Below are 15,240 nucleotides of genomic sequence, written 5' to 3'. Positions count from 1 at the left end.
AGGATTTGTGTAGGTCACTAAAGGGAAACAAAGAAGGAGAGCCAGATTAAGGAAGCCATGGACTATGAAGAATTCAGACTTCCAGTTGGAAATTGAGCACATGTTCTTGAAAGGAGTAACATGAGGAAAGATTATGTTAGAAAAGTATGGCCAGTACAAGAAGTGGAGAGCTTGGGAGCCATTGGGTAATCCAAAGGAGGTAACTTGGAGTGGTTGATGGATCTATCCTTTAAGAGAAAGCATATCACCAGAGGAGCTCAGCGGGGAGCCTGCTTCTTCCTTTGCCTCCGCCCCCTGCTCATGAGCACGCTCTCTCTCAAATAAATAAATAAAATCTTAAAAAAAATTATATATATAGAAGTCCTAACTCCTAGTACACCTCAGGATGTGGCCTTATTTGGAAAATGGATCTTTTGGTAGGCAATCAAGTAAAAATGAGGTCACGAAGGTGGGCCCTAATCAATATGACAGGTATTCTACAAAAAGGGGAAATTTGGGCACAGAGATGGACATGCATGCAGGGAAGACAGTATGGAGAACCAGAGAAGGCTGTGTGAAGACAGATGTACAAGGAGGATGTCATGTGGAGACAGAGGATGGGAATTGCCAAAGATGGCTGGAAATCTCTAGAAGCTATCAAGAAGTAAGGAAGAACTGTCCTCTACGGGTTTCGGGGGGGTGGGGGTGGGGGTGGAGTGTGGCCCTGTTGACACCTTGATTTTGGACTTCTACTTCCAGAACTGTATGACAGTAAGTGTCCATTGTTTTAAGTCACCTAGTTTGTGGTACTTCATTATGGCAGCCCTGGCAAATGAAAACAATGACCAAGAAGGTTTCTTCCAAAAGTTCAAAGATAGGTCAGTATCAGGAAATCTGTCAACCACAGTCAATCAGGCATTAACAAATTAACAGACAAAACCCACATGGTGTCATTTATGCTGAAAAGGTGTTTGGTAAAAGCCAGCAGCAAATCTTAAAAACTCTAAATAAACTAGGAATAAAAATATATAAGACCAGAACCCAAAAACAAATATTATTCTAAGCAGTAAAACTCTAAAACAATTTCATTGAAAATAAAAAAAATAGTTTTGTCAGCAATCGCTATTATTATTATTTAATATTGATTTTAGCAAATGCAATATGACAAAAAATAATTGATATGAACAGTAGGAAAAGAGTTAAAACTATCTATTTTTGTTAAAATGATTGTATATCTTAAAAAACCCTAGGAGCCCCTAGTAAAATGCCTACTAGAATTAAAAGACAATTTGGCTTTCTTACTATATTAACAATAAGTGGAAAAAGGAAAATATTCCACTTATAACAGTGACAAGAATTATAAAACACTTGAGCATAAATTTTAAAAGAAGGCATAGAACCTATGCAAAGAAAATTGTAAGATCTTATTGAAGAGCATAAACTGAAACATGAAGAAATGGAAAGCCATGTCTTATTCTTGGATGAGAAAATTTACTATCATAAAAGTGCCAATTCTTTCAAAGCAATGTGTAAAGTTATTTCAATTCCAAATAAAACCCAACAGGAAATTATCTGCAGAAACTGGATAAAATGAACTGAACCTTCACATGAAAATTTAAATTGGGTTCTTGTTTTATATCTAATGTAAAATTTTAATTCAAGTGGACTAAAGTCATAGGTGAAAAAATATAAAAATCATCAAAGACACACTCACAGTGTATACTGTCTAGAAGTTGGAAAAACCTTGATATTCCAGGAAGAAAACTCAGAAGCTATAAACAACAAAAAAAAAAATACATGTATTTGACAAAAAAATAAAACTTTTTGTATGGTAAAAAGATATCACAAATAAAATTATAAATAATAAATTTAGGAAATTGCTGTTACAAATTGACAAGAAAAAGGTATCTCAATGAAGAAATGAATAAGAATAGAATTCATTGTATATTGCCAATATACAAAAATATACTCTATGTAGCCAGAGAAGTAGAAATTAAAGTACTACTGAGACATCACTTCACATCCATCAGACTGACAAAAATTTAAAAGAGCAATAACACCTCTTGCTGCTAAGGAGGAAACAAAAAAGGTGTGCACGTACAGAGATGCTAGAAATGTGATTTGACAACAGATGTTTTAAAATTAAAACGTACAGGGGTGGTGTAGTCAGTTAAACAGCCGATTTAGTTTCAGCTCAGTCATGATTTCAGGGTGGTGGGATCAAGCCCTACAAGAGGCCCTATGCTCAGCATGGAGTCTGCTTCAGTCTCCCTCCCTCTGCACCTACTGCTCATGCTCTCTCTCTTGCTCAAATAAGTAAATAAATCTTAAAAAATACATATCCCTCTAATCAGCAATTCCATTTTTTTTTAAGCCAGGGACAGAGGAAGGAGGAGAAAGAGAATCTCAAGCAGGCTCCATGCTCAGCACGACCCTGAGATCATGACCTGAGCTGATATCAAGAGTTGGATGCTTAACCTACTGAGCCACTCAGGTGGCCCCAGCAATCCTATTCTTAGGAACCTGTTCCTAAGAATTGAGTATGTATGAGGAATTTTTTTTTACAGTATTGTTTATTTGTGCAAAAATCTAGAAAGGGTTGAATTAATTACAAATGAATTCATTCTGAAAAAGAATAAATTTTGATAGATTCACATCAAAGGATATTATTAAGCCATTGTACAGAATGAAATAGACCTAAACCAGCTGATTTGTAATGCTTTACAAAAGATATTGTTGAATGAACAAAAACAAGACACAGGAAAGTGTGTATAATGTAATCCAATTTTTTAAAAAAAGTTAAAACTCCTAAATAGTATATGGCTACATACCTGCATGAAAATCACTAGTATATAAGTTGTGATTCAATTTACTAAAAATTACATATATTCTACATGAGTATATATTTATTTTCCTAAGAAATTAGGATAAAAAAGATGTTTTCCTACTGTCTCATAGAGCTGTCCATGATATATAGTTAAAAAGCAGTTAGAATAATGTACTTACTATATACTTATTTCTGTAAAGAGACATTCAGCTCCTCCCTTCTATATGTGTACATGAGCAAGAAAAAAGTTACAGAATGCTACATATTGGTTTTAAAGCACTGGATATCTCTGGAGTCCACCTTGGGACTGGGGATAACAGTTGGATAATCAGCTTCTTTACATATCTTTATGTGTTTTATTTCTTGAAAAAAAAAAAAAAAAAACTAAATAAATGAAGAAAGCCAAATGCCTATACAAGCCAGAGCGAAGCAGGCTCAGTGTGGGCTGTGATGACGCAGAATTCACACCGAAAAACATTTAGTTCAAAATAAAAAGAAAAATAACACAAAAGCCATTTTGTGAGAGGGGAAAAAATGAGACATTCATGGGGGCAGGACCCAATTTAAATTTTTGTGTGTCAAGTGTTTAGAAATAAAAGTCCTAAATGTCACACAGATTTTATGTAACAGATAGGGAAGCCACATATACTTTCCTTTTTATCCATCTGTCCTCCCCAATCACAGAATCTGTAACCAGGGCCGAAGGCAGAATGCTTGCAGAATGCTTCTAACTCTCTGATGCTTGAATACTTACCATTATGGGAACGAGTAGCTCCCATTCCAGAAATACAGGATCATGGAAACCTGTACACCCCAACTTCCTCCTGTCATAGCTGAGGAAACTGAACCAGCTTACCTTGCTCATCTTCTATCCTCTCCATTCTCTCAATGGCAGGCAAATTATTTTCAGAATTTTCTCCCAAAGTAAAGAAATGCTAAACAAGTAACAGTGGTATTTCCCTAGTTTGATAAATAAAAGTTCTCATATTGGTATATAAAAACCAACCTTCAACTGTTTTATTGAACAACTGAAATGAAAGGCACAGTCTGTTTAAGCTGCCCCGGGGTCAGTCTGTACAGCCACTGGTCAAAACTATAAGGCCAATCCTCAATCACTTGTTTATTCATCCTTCCTTTTATTCAGCCAACATTTAATGAACACTTGCTGTACCCCTGACATTGTGAGGTGATGGTGATACAAACATGAATATAACATGGTCCCTTTTTACCATCCACTGAGGAAGTGACAGGCTACAAAACAAGTGAGACCAAAGTACAGACCAAGTGTGGATGGACCAGTTCACTCTGATTGGAGTTTCAGGAATGGCTGCATCAAGGCTATGGTTGACATGGGAGTCAGGCCATGCAGGATGCAGGATTTCAGAGATAAATGCAGAAGCAAAAGTGAGCGAGTAGCATGTTTGAGGAAATGCTCAGAATTTAGCCCAACCCAAGAAAAGAGCAAAGGAGAAAACAAGAAATTCAAACGTTCTAGTCTGAGGATAAAAGTAAATTCAATCCAAATGCAAAATAATTTGCCACCCCAACTCCTGTACATCTGACACATAGAAAGTGCTTAGTAAAATTAGGGCTGGGGAAATCCTGACCAACGACGCAGTGTCCCAGTTTGATTTACTAAATGGTTGCAGCTTGTTATTACCATGTACTGTCCAGGGTCTAAATCGCCCATCATTCCTTTCAGATGTGTGTTTTCAGTTCTGACAGCTTTATATCTCATATCTGAGACCTGAAAGCAGATCGGGAGGTAAAAGTGAATGCAAAAATCATAATAAAAGCTCACAACTGTATTAGAAGAAATTTTACTAATCTATAGATTTTCTAAGTGTAGGGAAGAGAAACACTTGTTAGGCCTGATCATCATAAATCAGATATTTGCCTTTAGTTCTCAGTCTGGCAGCCCTCACTCTACCCTCCTTTCCTGATTGGTGCTAAATTAAAAACACATACTGACAATAACGATTCATTTGCTTTTTCTTTCCAATTCCAAAATTCCATATCTCACTTCTAACTTTTCTACCCTATGCAAATTAACACCAGAAAAATCACGATTTAAAAACATGCTCTAATAACAATGCCCATTGAATTCTTCATTACCTAATTAATTTTTATAATACGAAAATATTACTTTTATGTTTAATTTTGTTCTTTCTAGTATTTCTGCCAAACTACTTTCTCTCTCTCTCTCTCTCTCTCGCTCTCTGTCTGATGACTACTTTATTCTGTCTAATTTATTTTTCCCTGATTTCTTCTACTTGACTAGTACTTACACACATCTGCTCTTTTACTTAGATAGGCCTCATTTCTATAGAAAACACTTCCCTTAAAATGATTTATTTACTTTGTAGATTACAAAATATATTCTCCTGATCAAAAACCTAAAAACGCATAAAAGTATAAAGAAAGTAATTCATTCATAATCCAACTACCCGAATCACTGTTAATACTTCTAAAATATCTTTTCCTATAGCAGTACAATCAATGCTACTATCTCATCTATGCTGTTTTCCTGTGTATTGTATGAATTTATCATAGTTTATGGCTTATAATTGGGCAAAGTCAGATCTTGTTTTTATAACACACAGGATTTAAATAGCCATCTTATTTGTGAAGTGACCCTCATATGCCTAGAAAGTCATTGAATGGTGCCCTCAAAGCCTTTTGATTTGGGGTAAGAAAAGCAGATAAACCTCATGCTTTTAATAACAGATCATCAATTTGATGATGAGTAAAGGATTGAGGAATTTCAAAAGAAATAGGATGAAAGAAAGGGAGGAGAAAAAGGAGGAAGCCAAAGGAGGGAGGGGTGGACTTCAAAGTTACTTGCAGTATTTTAATAGTAGAATGGTATAATTGTTGTTTTTCTTTCACCATGAACCATATGGTGCATCGAGTTCAGTAAATATGGAATAATTTTCATGTTTCAACATCCATTTTTTTTACTCCTCCTTAATAAATATATAAAATGGGGGTAAGAAGTATCCACAAAAAGCTGGAATAGAGGCTTTTTCTTAAAGACAAAAATATTAATGGAACTACAGAAAATAAATTCAGGAAGAAATCTTTGACTAGAGCATTCTGTGGGAGGTGATCAAAATATGTGTCACAAGAAAATGTTAGGATGAGATTTAGTGCAATTATCTTGTGTCATCACTTTTCCCTTGGTTCTCTTTTGATGATACTTCGCATTATTTTTTTTTAAAGATTTTATTTACTTGAGACAAAGTCAGCAAGAGAGAGCAAGCATGAGCAGGCGGAGGGGCAGTGGGAGAAGGGGGGAAGCAGGCTTCCCACTGAGCAGAGAGCCCCATGAGGCACTGGTTTCTGGGACCACAATCCCAGCATTCCAGGATCATGACCCAAGCCCAAGGCAGACGCTTAACCAACCGAATGAACCACCTAGGTGTCCCACACTTTGCATTATTTCGCAAAGGTTTTATGTGGCTCCACCAAGCATTTCCGGGATGCTAGTCTCAGAAACAATATCAAGAAATCCAATGCTTTATTAGTCAAGGAGGAAGACTACTGTGCAACACAGTGACCTGGAAAGTGCCATCCTGCCCTCTTGCATACCTGTTGTTTTGCTAACATTTTTTCTTTTATTTCTAACTCCATTTTTAGCTGTCTTTCCAGAAGGGCAGCTTTCTTCATGATAGTTGCTATAGTGATCTCCTTCTGATGGAGCTCCTCTGTTAGGTCAGAGATTTCATTCCTCATTCTTTCCTGCTCAGAGCCATGGTACTCTTCCTCCTGATAGAGTTGGCTTCTTATCTGCAGCAGATATATTCCAGGCAAATATTAACAAATCTTTTTATTTGTCAAGCAGCTTAAGGCTTTTGTTAGCCATGCTCAGTCTTCCTGTCCTATCTTAAACCTTTGGCAGGCCCCACTTTACCCACCTTTTCTGATCAATGATGAATTAAAAATAGATACTTACAATAAATGGCTCATTTACTTTTTTCCTTTCAAATTCAAAATTCCATTTCTCACATCTATTTTCTATTATATGCAAATCATCACTTATTACTGATACTGCTTTGATAACTACTTTGACAGGAAGGTGAACAAAATATAATGAAGTACTTAGCCTCCCAGCATTACTGAGGTATAAATAGTCTTCAAAGACTACATAATTATCGTATACAATTTGGCGAGTTTGGACATATACTCATGTTACTATCATCACAACCTACATAATAATCATAACCATTACCTCCAAAAGTTTCCTTGTTCCTTTTTTGCTTAAAATTTTTTTTTGTAGTAAGAATGCTTACCATGAGATCTACCCTCTTAAAATTTTAGTGCATAATGCCTTACTGTCATCTCTAGGCACCCTATAACTTAACTTTACACCCATCAAATGACCACTGCAGAATGTGTGGTGGAAAGACGCAGGACTCACTACCTAGAGGCATATGGACCAAGCAGGTTTTTAGGGAGAAAAATTGGCTTAGCAAAGTTAAGTGACTTGCTCAAGGTCAAAAAGCTATTAACTGGCAGAGCTAGGAATAGAACTTAGGACTCTTAGCTTTAAATTCAGTGTTTTTTTTTTTTTTTTGCCTAAATTGTGTGTATTATTTGTGACTAAACATTATGTTTTTCAGAATCACGTTATGATAAATTTCACACTGAAAGTGTCTATGAAAATGCATCATCTCTTCCTCTTAAGCCTGTGGACTGTCCAATTCTTAACCATAGTTAGGCCTTCCTTGTCACTGACCTCTGGATAACCTTGGGCTCCTCCCCACCTGACAATGCAGTCAAGCAGCAAATTCTGTCCCTTGTACTTCAGTTTCTCCTAAATCTCTCCTCTGCTCTCCATTTCTACTACCACTGTCTTTGGTTCAGCCTCTTACCACCTTTCTAGAAATGATTCACCACGTCTAATTCTTGAGATTTGGAGATAAAATACATAATCACCAATCTCAAGAAAATCGTAGTCCATTGGGGGAAACAAAAATAAACAGAACACAGAGGAGCAATGCATGTCAGTGGTATGTGGTAGAAGGGTGCTTAACCCAGCCTGGGGATGTCAGGATGGGCTTCCAAGAGGAGGGGACATCAAAGACTGAAGGATGAATTGGAAGCCAGATGGAAGGCAGGGATGGAGAAGGGCCTCCTGGCAAAGAGTGCAGTAAAGGTTCTAGGAGCCAGAGAGAGCATGCACACCCAGTGAAGCAAGAGGAGTCTGGAGTGGACAGGACTGGGCATGTTGTGAGAAATAAGGCTGGAGAGTTTAACGGAGTCCATGTACAGAGATTTATATGAATTTCCTTAGGGAACTTCTAAAATTTACTTTTTTTTCATTTCATCTTGAAATATTTCAGGATATATCTGTAAAAGAATAAGGGCACTCTTTCTTTTAACATAGCCAGAAGACCAATATCGTACCTTAAAAAATTAACAATTCCTCAATATCATCACATATCCAGGAAGTATTCGAATTTAAAATTTTATCAAGATTGTAATGAGTATGTTGTTTGTTTGAATTGTGATCTAAGTTTGGATACTGGCTCACATCTTTGTAAAGCCTCTCTTTTTGTATGTGGTTGTGTGTATTCTGGTAGTCTACATATATCATCTCATTTAACTCCTAGAGCAGTTCTCTATTTTGTGGAATGAGATGTTACATACATAACTCTCCACAGTCACATTCCTGGTGGCAGGCAGTCTGATTCCAGGACCTTACCCATTGTGCTTTGTAACCCCTGTGAGCAGAATCCTGGAAGGTAGTTCACACATTGGAACAAGCAAGCATGGGAAGACCTAACATACAAATGATGCATGTTCAGAAGGAAAACTCGACCTGTCCTCAGCTCTATGCCACCAACCCCTTATGTGAGTCTATTCCTATTATTATTATTTTTAAAGATGTATTTATTTATTCATGAGAGACACAGACTGAGAGAGAGAGGCAGAAACATAGGCAGAGGGAGAAGCAGGCTCTATGCAGGGAGCCCGATGCGGGACTCCATCCGGTATCCTGGGATCACTACCTGAGCCGAAGGCAGGCGCCCAACCGCTGAGCCAGCCAGGCATCCCTCTATTCCTATTATTAACATTTTTAGAATTTCAGAGTTGTGGGGGATGACTGGGTGGCTCAGTCAGTTAAGGGCCCGACTCAATTTCAGCCCAGGTCATGATCTCAGGGTTGTGAGATTGAGTCCTATGTTAGGCTCTGCACTGGGTGTGGAGCCTGCTTAGGATACCCTCTCCCCTTCTCCCTCTGTCCCTCCCTTGACCCTTAAAAAAAAAAATTTTTTCAGAGTTGGAAATGACCTTAGGAGTCACATGGTATAACCCCAACCCCATCATTAAACAGATGAGTAAAAAAAAAAAAAAAAAAAGACTCCCAGAGAAGAGAAGGGGTGGGCCTATCACCCAGCCCTAAAAGGAAGAGACTAGGAGAGAGAGGTACAGATATCCTCACCCTGAGGACAATGTCACATGTCTGCTTTCATCTCCAACCTCCTCTCTCCAATTTTTCTCTTTATAATTTATTTGATGAAACAATGGGGTTCTTCTGTGGTTTGTCCCAGTTTGGATTTTGCTGATTGCATCCCTGTTGTGTAGTTAACATGTTCTCTTAAAATGGAACTTTCAAAATGTAAAAAAGATGAATATACTATCATGAAAAAGGAGTAAACTATTTTTATTTTTTTCAGAGCATTTAGATATTAAAACATGTTCTCCTGCAAAGCTTCCCTCTAAATGAGATTAATTTACTGAGCTCTAAATGACTTTTGGCTTTATTAATTAAAAATGTCAATTTCATCACGGAATACATGACAAAAATAGTTCTACACTGAAAAAAGAGAAATAAAACACTTGCAAGATTCATAATACATGGCTCTTGTTGCTTTTATTACAAGAGAATAGAAATGCTCTCCACAAACACTTCCTGGGAGCTATAGCTATTTATACACAATTCATTTGTTACCTTTCCTGCACAGCAGTGCATTATCTAGAGGTCTCCAAGAGCCTATGAAGAGAATTTGTGCCTAGTGTTCTCTTCCTTCAGAGCACAACTGTGCAGTGTCAGTAGATTCCTTGTTATTCAAAGTGTTATCAAGTCTATGAGGTTAAGAACGGTATAAATATACTTTAGGTGGCTTTAATCAGTCTTTTTATCATAATGCGTTCATTGCAGACACCAATAAAGAACAGTTTTTAAAAAAATTCTATGTTTAAATAGTAAAATCAGTTTCATGGAATTAAGCAAAAATATAAGGAAAATGATCATTAATTCATAATACCTTTTCTACACTTACTAGCTACCTGACAGTCAACTCTTTGGGAGACAGGATTTGTCTTTTGTGTCACTGTATTTCCTACAGAAATAAGCAGAATAGATATAGTCATACTAGATGTGCAATAAATGTTGAATTTATACACACGACAACTAAATTTATGAGCCTCTTCAGGTATGGGAGATCATAACCTTGATATTAATTCATTTGTTCTCCAAATATTTATTTTCACTTTTGTGTGTCAGGCTCTGTGCTGGGATAAATGATGATTCGAAGCCATGCCCAGGTTTTCCCTACTTTTAACAACTGTTTAGATCATATAACATTGAATATCTAGGTGTGGTCCTCAAACCTAAAGACCAGAGACATGAGTAGAAGCCATGATAAGCTCATGGAAAGGAAACTCCAACTAGATTTTGCTATAGGGAGAAGAGAATATACTTGTGGTAGAGAGTTGAGAACCACACGGCCTTTGAGGACAGTGCCCAGGCCTTATCCATGCTTGTATTCCCAGCTCCTGGCAGATTACTTGGCACCAGTTAGGTGTTCAGTGACAAAAGGTGGGTGCAACCATTAACAGTGGCAGCCTTCGCTTGTTGGGTGCTTCATCTGAGCTAGGCAGGCCCTGCTCTAAGCATCTGATGTGCGTTTTTATTTTTATTTTTTTTTTAATTTTTTTTCTTAATTTATTTATGATAGTCACAGAGAGAGAGAGAGAGAGAGAGAGAGAGAGAGAGCAGAGGGAGAAGCAGGCTCCACGCACCGGGAGCCGACGTGGGATTCGATCCCGGGTCTCCAGGATCACGCCCTGAGCCAAAGGCAGGCGCCAAACCACTGCGCCACCCAGGGATCCCTGATGTGCATTTTTTAAATGGATTTTAACCTAAGGGAAGAGTATGGACTCTGGAGTCAGATTGCCTGAATTCAAATATGATCAATCTGCCTGGTTGCTGTGTAATATGGGGAAAATTACCTAACTTTTCTGTGCTTGACTGTCCTCAAACGTAAAAGATGGTATTAGTACCTACCTCCTAAAGTGGTTATGAAGAATCAATGAGCTGAGGTTTGTTAGGCCCTTAGAGCCCCTCCTGGCGCATGGGGAGTGCTATTTAGGTAGCAAAGTCATTATTCACCCCTTTAAGCCTCATCAGAATTGTATGAGGCAGGTGCTTAGGATCCCATCCCCATCCTAGAAATGAGGAACCCTAGCATCTGGCACAGGCCACTTCCCCAAGCTTATGTACCTACTAGACAGATGGATGCCTGAGTCTGGGCTCTCATACTTCTTGCTGTAAGCTACCTGTGATGGAGCCACAGTTTCCCAGAGGCACAATGAGGATGGAAGGTTTGTGTCTTTTATAGCACTGTGCAGAAAAATGTAAGAATTAGCAGCCTGGTAGGTTATTCTCTTAGGGGAAAATACAGAAGGAAAAAGAAGGGAATGTGAAGGACGGTTTTCCTCTTCCCTTTGTGTTCAGAGACTTCAGATCTGCCTGAAAGGATGAAGCGCATTATTTTCCATACCTTATTCAATTCTTTTTCATGATTTTGTTGATCTAGGGTCACTGAGAACAGCTCTTTCCTTTTCCTTTCTAGTTCTTTAGTAGAAGGTGAATAAGAGGATTCAACTCTACAAATTAAAGTGAAAAAAAAAAAACTTAACTTGGTAAACTGTCCTGATTCTGTCGTTGATTTAGACTATCGTAGGTTGCAGAGATAGACTATTAGTTTATTGGAAAACTTCTGGTTCCAGAAATTGCAAATTCTCATACATTCAGATCCCATAAGTATTTACATATTTAACTGAGTGCAAATGGTTTTAGTGAAAAAAATAAGAGGTAGCAATTAATATGGAATTTCAATTATACACTGAAAATTGGCAGAATACTGGGTTTGCATATGTAGATAAGATTTTTATATAAAATAACTTGGAACCCCCTTAAAGAAAAGGGAAACACATCTAACCTGCTTATGCATCATGGGAAGGAACTATGTCAGCAGAAGTCAGAGGGGGGCAACTTCTCCATAAAAGTGATCCAAAATGACTAAATGTGACAGTCTACCCAGAGAAAGCTCAAATACATCTGTTCCTTGGCTGCTTAATTTACAAAATAGAATTGCTAGCACATATGGATACCAGAGGGGAAAAGCAGAAACTAGTATAAAAAGTACCATTTCTACAGGAAGTTTGGAGAAATACAAGCAGGTTCACTTCTACATCAGGGAAGTTGGTAAATGAAAACTCATTAAAAAAGAAAAAGAAAGATAGTCAGGCAAGGACACTAGCATGCTATTGCTTGCCTAATCTGGTAAAGTCTGGTGTTTTGAGCGATGTACCCACCTGTAAGTGAGTACAATTTCAGATGTCCAAAGAACTTTTTAAAAGGTTCCATCAATCAAAAACCTAAACCACACAACACAAAATCCAAGTAGTGATTGAAAAATAACTGAGGGAAATATTGAAAATAAAGGGATCTTTAAAAAAGGTATAAATGAATAGTGATATTCCCTAGGTACTTTATCTAGACTGGATTGCTTTTCTTCTATCAAATATATGTGTTAACTGTAGAAAACAGAGTATATCAGAGTATATACTAGTATAATGTCATCATCAGAAGAAAATCATTGTTGGCATTTTTGTGTATATTAATTATCTTTTTTCTATGTACATGTGTATAAATACATATGTTTCTCATACAATTAAAATGTATCACACGCATTATTTTTCAGTCCCCTTTTGTATCCTACTCAGTAATATATTGTGAACATTTTATCTAATATTCTCCTCCAACATTATTTCAGAATCAGTCTTAAATTTTTCTTATTTGCTATTATTTGAAAGGAGTGAAAAATGACATTTCTTATTTTTCAATTCTTCTTAAGGAATTTCAGGGAGTGGAATGCTGAACTGATTGGGGGGAAAAAAACCTCATGATTGTCTTGTAAATTTCACTGAGCGACTGGAACAAATGTCAAACATCAACGCAGGTAAGTTAAAAGAAGAAAACAATAATCATGCTAATGTAAAATGCTAATAATAATATATAAAGGAATTATCACTTGTCATGTAGGAAAGGAGAGTTGGAAATATTTTTAATAACTCTCAGAACGTATCAGCCCAAGGTGCTTCAGTAGCTAAAAAAAAAAAAAAAAAAAAAAGGAAAAGGTAACAAGATCTTAGTATTATTGAGAAAGGTTCTGAAAATGAGTAAAAGCATTACTATGCTACTTCTATAAAACTATTGTGCATCTGCACTAAGAAGCCTGGGCTGCTTCACCTTAATACAACTGGAAAGAAGAAACACAGTCCAAAGAAAAGAAACCAAAACAATACATTGGAATTACATTCATATGAGAACAAACCAAAAGGATTAGAAACTTTCCATTGGAAATATGAAGGCTGAGAAGACTAGGCCTTAAGTCTGAAATATAATGTTAGCTGTGAAAAGTTAAATATCTATCTTTCCATCAGATCTCAGAATACTAGAATTGAGGAATACCCTCCAAGTAAGAAAACTGAAGTTTAGAGACCCAAATAAATGCCAATTTAAATAGAGACTGGCATTAGGCATAACAACAACTATGTGAATAACCACAAAATTTTGAATGAAGTCATGTATTGAAGATAAGTTGGCAATGCCTGGAATTCGGCATTGGCGTTGTAAGACAGGTCCACATGGAAGTACCTACAATGTTCTTCCACAAATCAAGAGGCAGATGGGGGTGAAAGGTTTGCTTTTCTAGGAAATTTCTTATATTTTTAGGCATAGACATTCTTTGTACAAAGACATTTCTCATCAACTAACCCCACTGGAACAGTGCCTTGCACATTATATTTTTTCAATAGATTTGTTAATGATCAGTGACGATGGTCTATAGCTTGCATGTGGAGCACTCTATATTGCTGACTGGCTAATAGGCATTTTACATCCTTGGTGAGACACACAATAGGTCATTTTTAGGAAGCTTAATTTGCCATTTCTTGTTAAGTGTAGAGCTCAAAAAATTCAAGCAAGTCCAGCAACTTTAAAGAAATAATTATTGCCTTTAAAGCAAGGTAATCATCTTTCAATAAAATATCCCTTACCATTTGGTTAGTCAGTTTTTAAAATCCTCTCATTGGCCTTCCATCAGCCTTCAGACTTGAGAAGGATTCAAGTTCCAATGAGAATTAGAACATCAATGAATTGTTTGGACAGTCAAATTTTCTACTCATAAGTATGAACATTTCATAATCCTTAGCAGTCCCATTTCCTTTGTGATTATGGGATACACAATATCTGCCTGATTTTAAAAGAGGAAAAAAAATCTGTTCTAACAAAACCCTTAAAGGAATTGACAAGGTAGTGATTATGGAGGCCAAAATAAATATAACATTTACAAGTGAAAAAGTTAATAACAGTTACTTGGCTTATAGGCAATCAAAAGCATTTGAAAATAGGGAATAAATCTTATTTATTAACATATACAATTAAATATCAGTTCTATACTATTGTTTTTACAATATCCTGAAAAATAAAAGTTCTAAGAAAATTTCTCACTCACTGTGATAGGTAAGTATCCATAAATCAGAACATGAAACAATTTTCTAGATAAGTAAATATATTCATTTTGAAGATGAAATCATCACAGATTTTGTTTTTAATCCATAATATTACCCAATAATTAACAGGATGTTAATACAAAACAAATAGACTTATTATTCTAGTTTAAATATAAAACTCTTAAGATATTCCAACATCATATCTTGAACAGTTTCTCTCAGGCTGCTGAGTATAAAGAATATACCTTTTTTTATTTTCTTGAGTATTTTGGCACTCTCCTATTTTTAATAATTCTCTGTGCAGCTGCAATCGTTCCATTTCAATAATTCTCAAGAGATCATCACGTGACTGCAACTCACTTTTCACCTCTGAGAGTCCTGCTTCCATGGCCTACATAAAAACATCAAACAGGTTCAATGCACACATTTGGGTATTGTGATTATAATATATTTAAAAATATTTAACATCTGTGAACTAGCCTAATTCTAAATGAACTGCTATTGAGTCCTTCCTTGGTTGGCTCTGTCTTACAGAATTTCATTCCTTCATTCATTTACTCAACAAATATTTGCTGAGTCCTTATTATGTGCTTAACACTGAAGAAAACAAAAAACAAAAAACA

At 36.5% G+C, this 15,240-nt stretch overlaps 1 protein-coding gene across 6 annotated transcripts in view; it reads right to left on the bottom strand.

Annotated features, from left to right (window-relative positions):
* DEUP1 (deuterosome assembly protein 1) overlaps window positions 1–15,240 on the bottom strand; it is a 101,697-nt gene that overhangs the window by 43,552 nt on the left and 42,905 nt on the right. For all 6 annotated transcript variants that reach the window (XM_077867443.1, XM_077867446.1, XM_077867445.1 and 3 more), the window contains exons 8-11: window positions 14,863–15,008; window positions 11,599–11,704; window positions 6,398–6,595; window positions 4,467–4,553 (exon numbers count right to left, since the gene is read on the bottom strand). In XM_077867443.1, coding sequence (XP_077723569.1) covers window positions 4,467–4,553; window positions 6,398–6,595; window positions 11,599–11,704; window positions 14,863–15,008 — 537 coding nt within the window. The remainder of the gene's footprint in view (window positions 1–4,466; window positions 4,554–6,397; window positions 6,596–11,598; window positions 11,705–14,862; window positions 15,009–15,240) is intronic.

The sequence above is a fragment of the Canis aureus genome, chromosome 23 (genome assembly GCF_053574225.1).
Source record: "Canis aureus isolate CA01 chromosome 23, VMU_Caureus_v.1.0, whole genome shotgun sequence".
Classification (NCBI taxonomy): domain Eukaryota; kingdom Metazoa; phylum Chordata; class Mammalia; order Carnivora; family Canidae; genus Canis; species Canis aureus.
The sequence above is the reverse complement of the archived record's forward strand: the minus strand, read 5'-3'. Positions and strand labels throughout refer to the sequence as shown.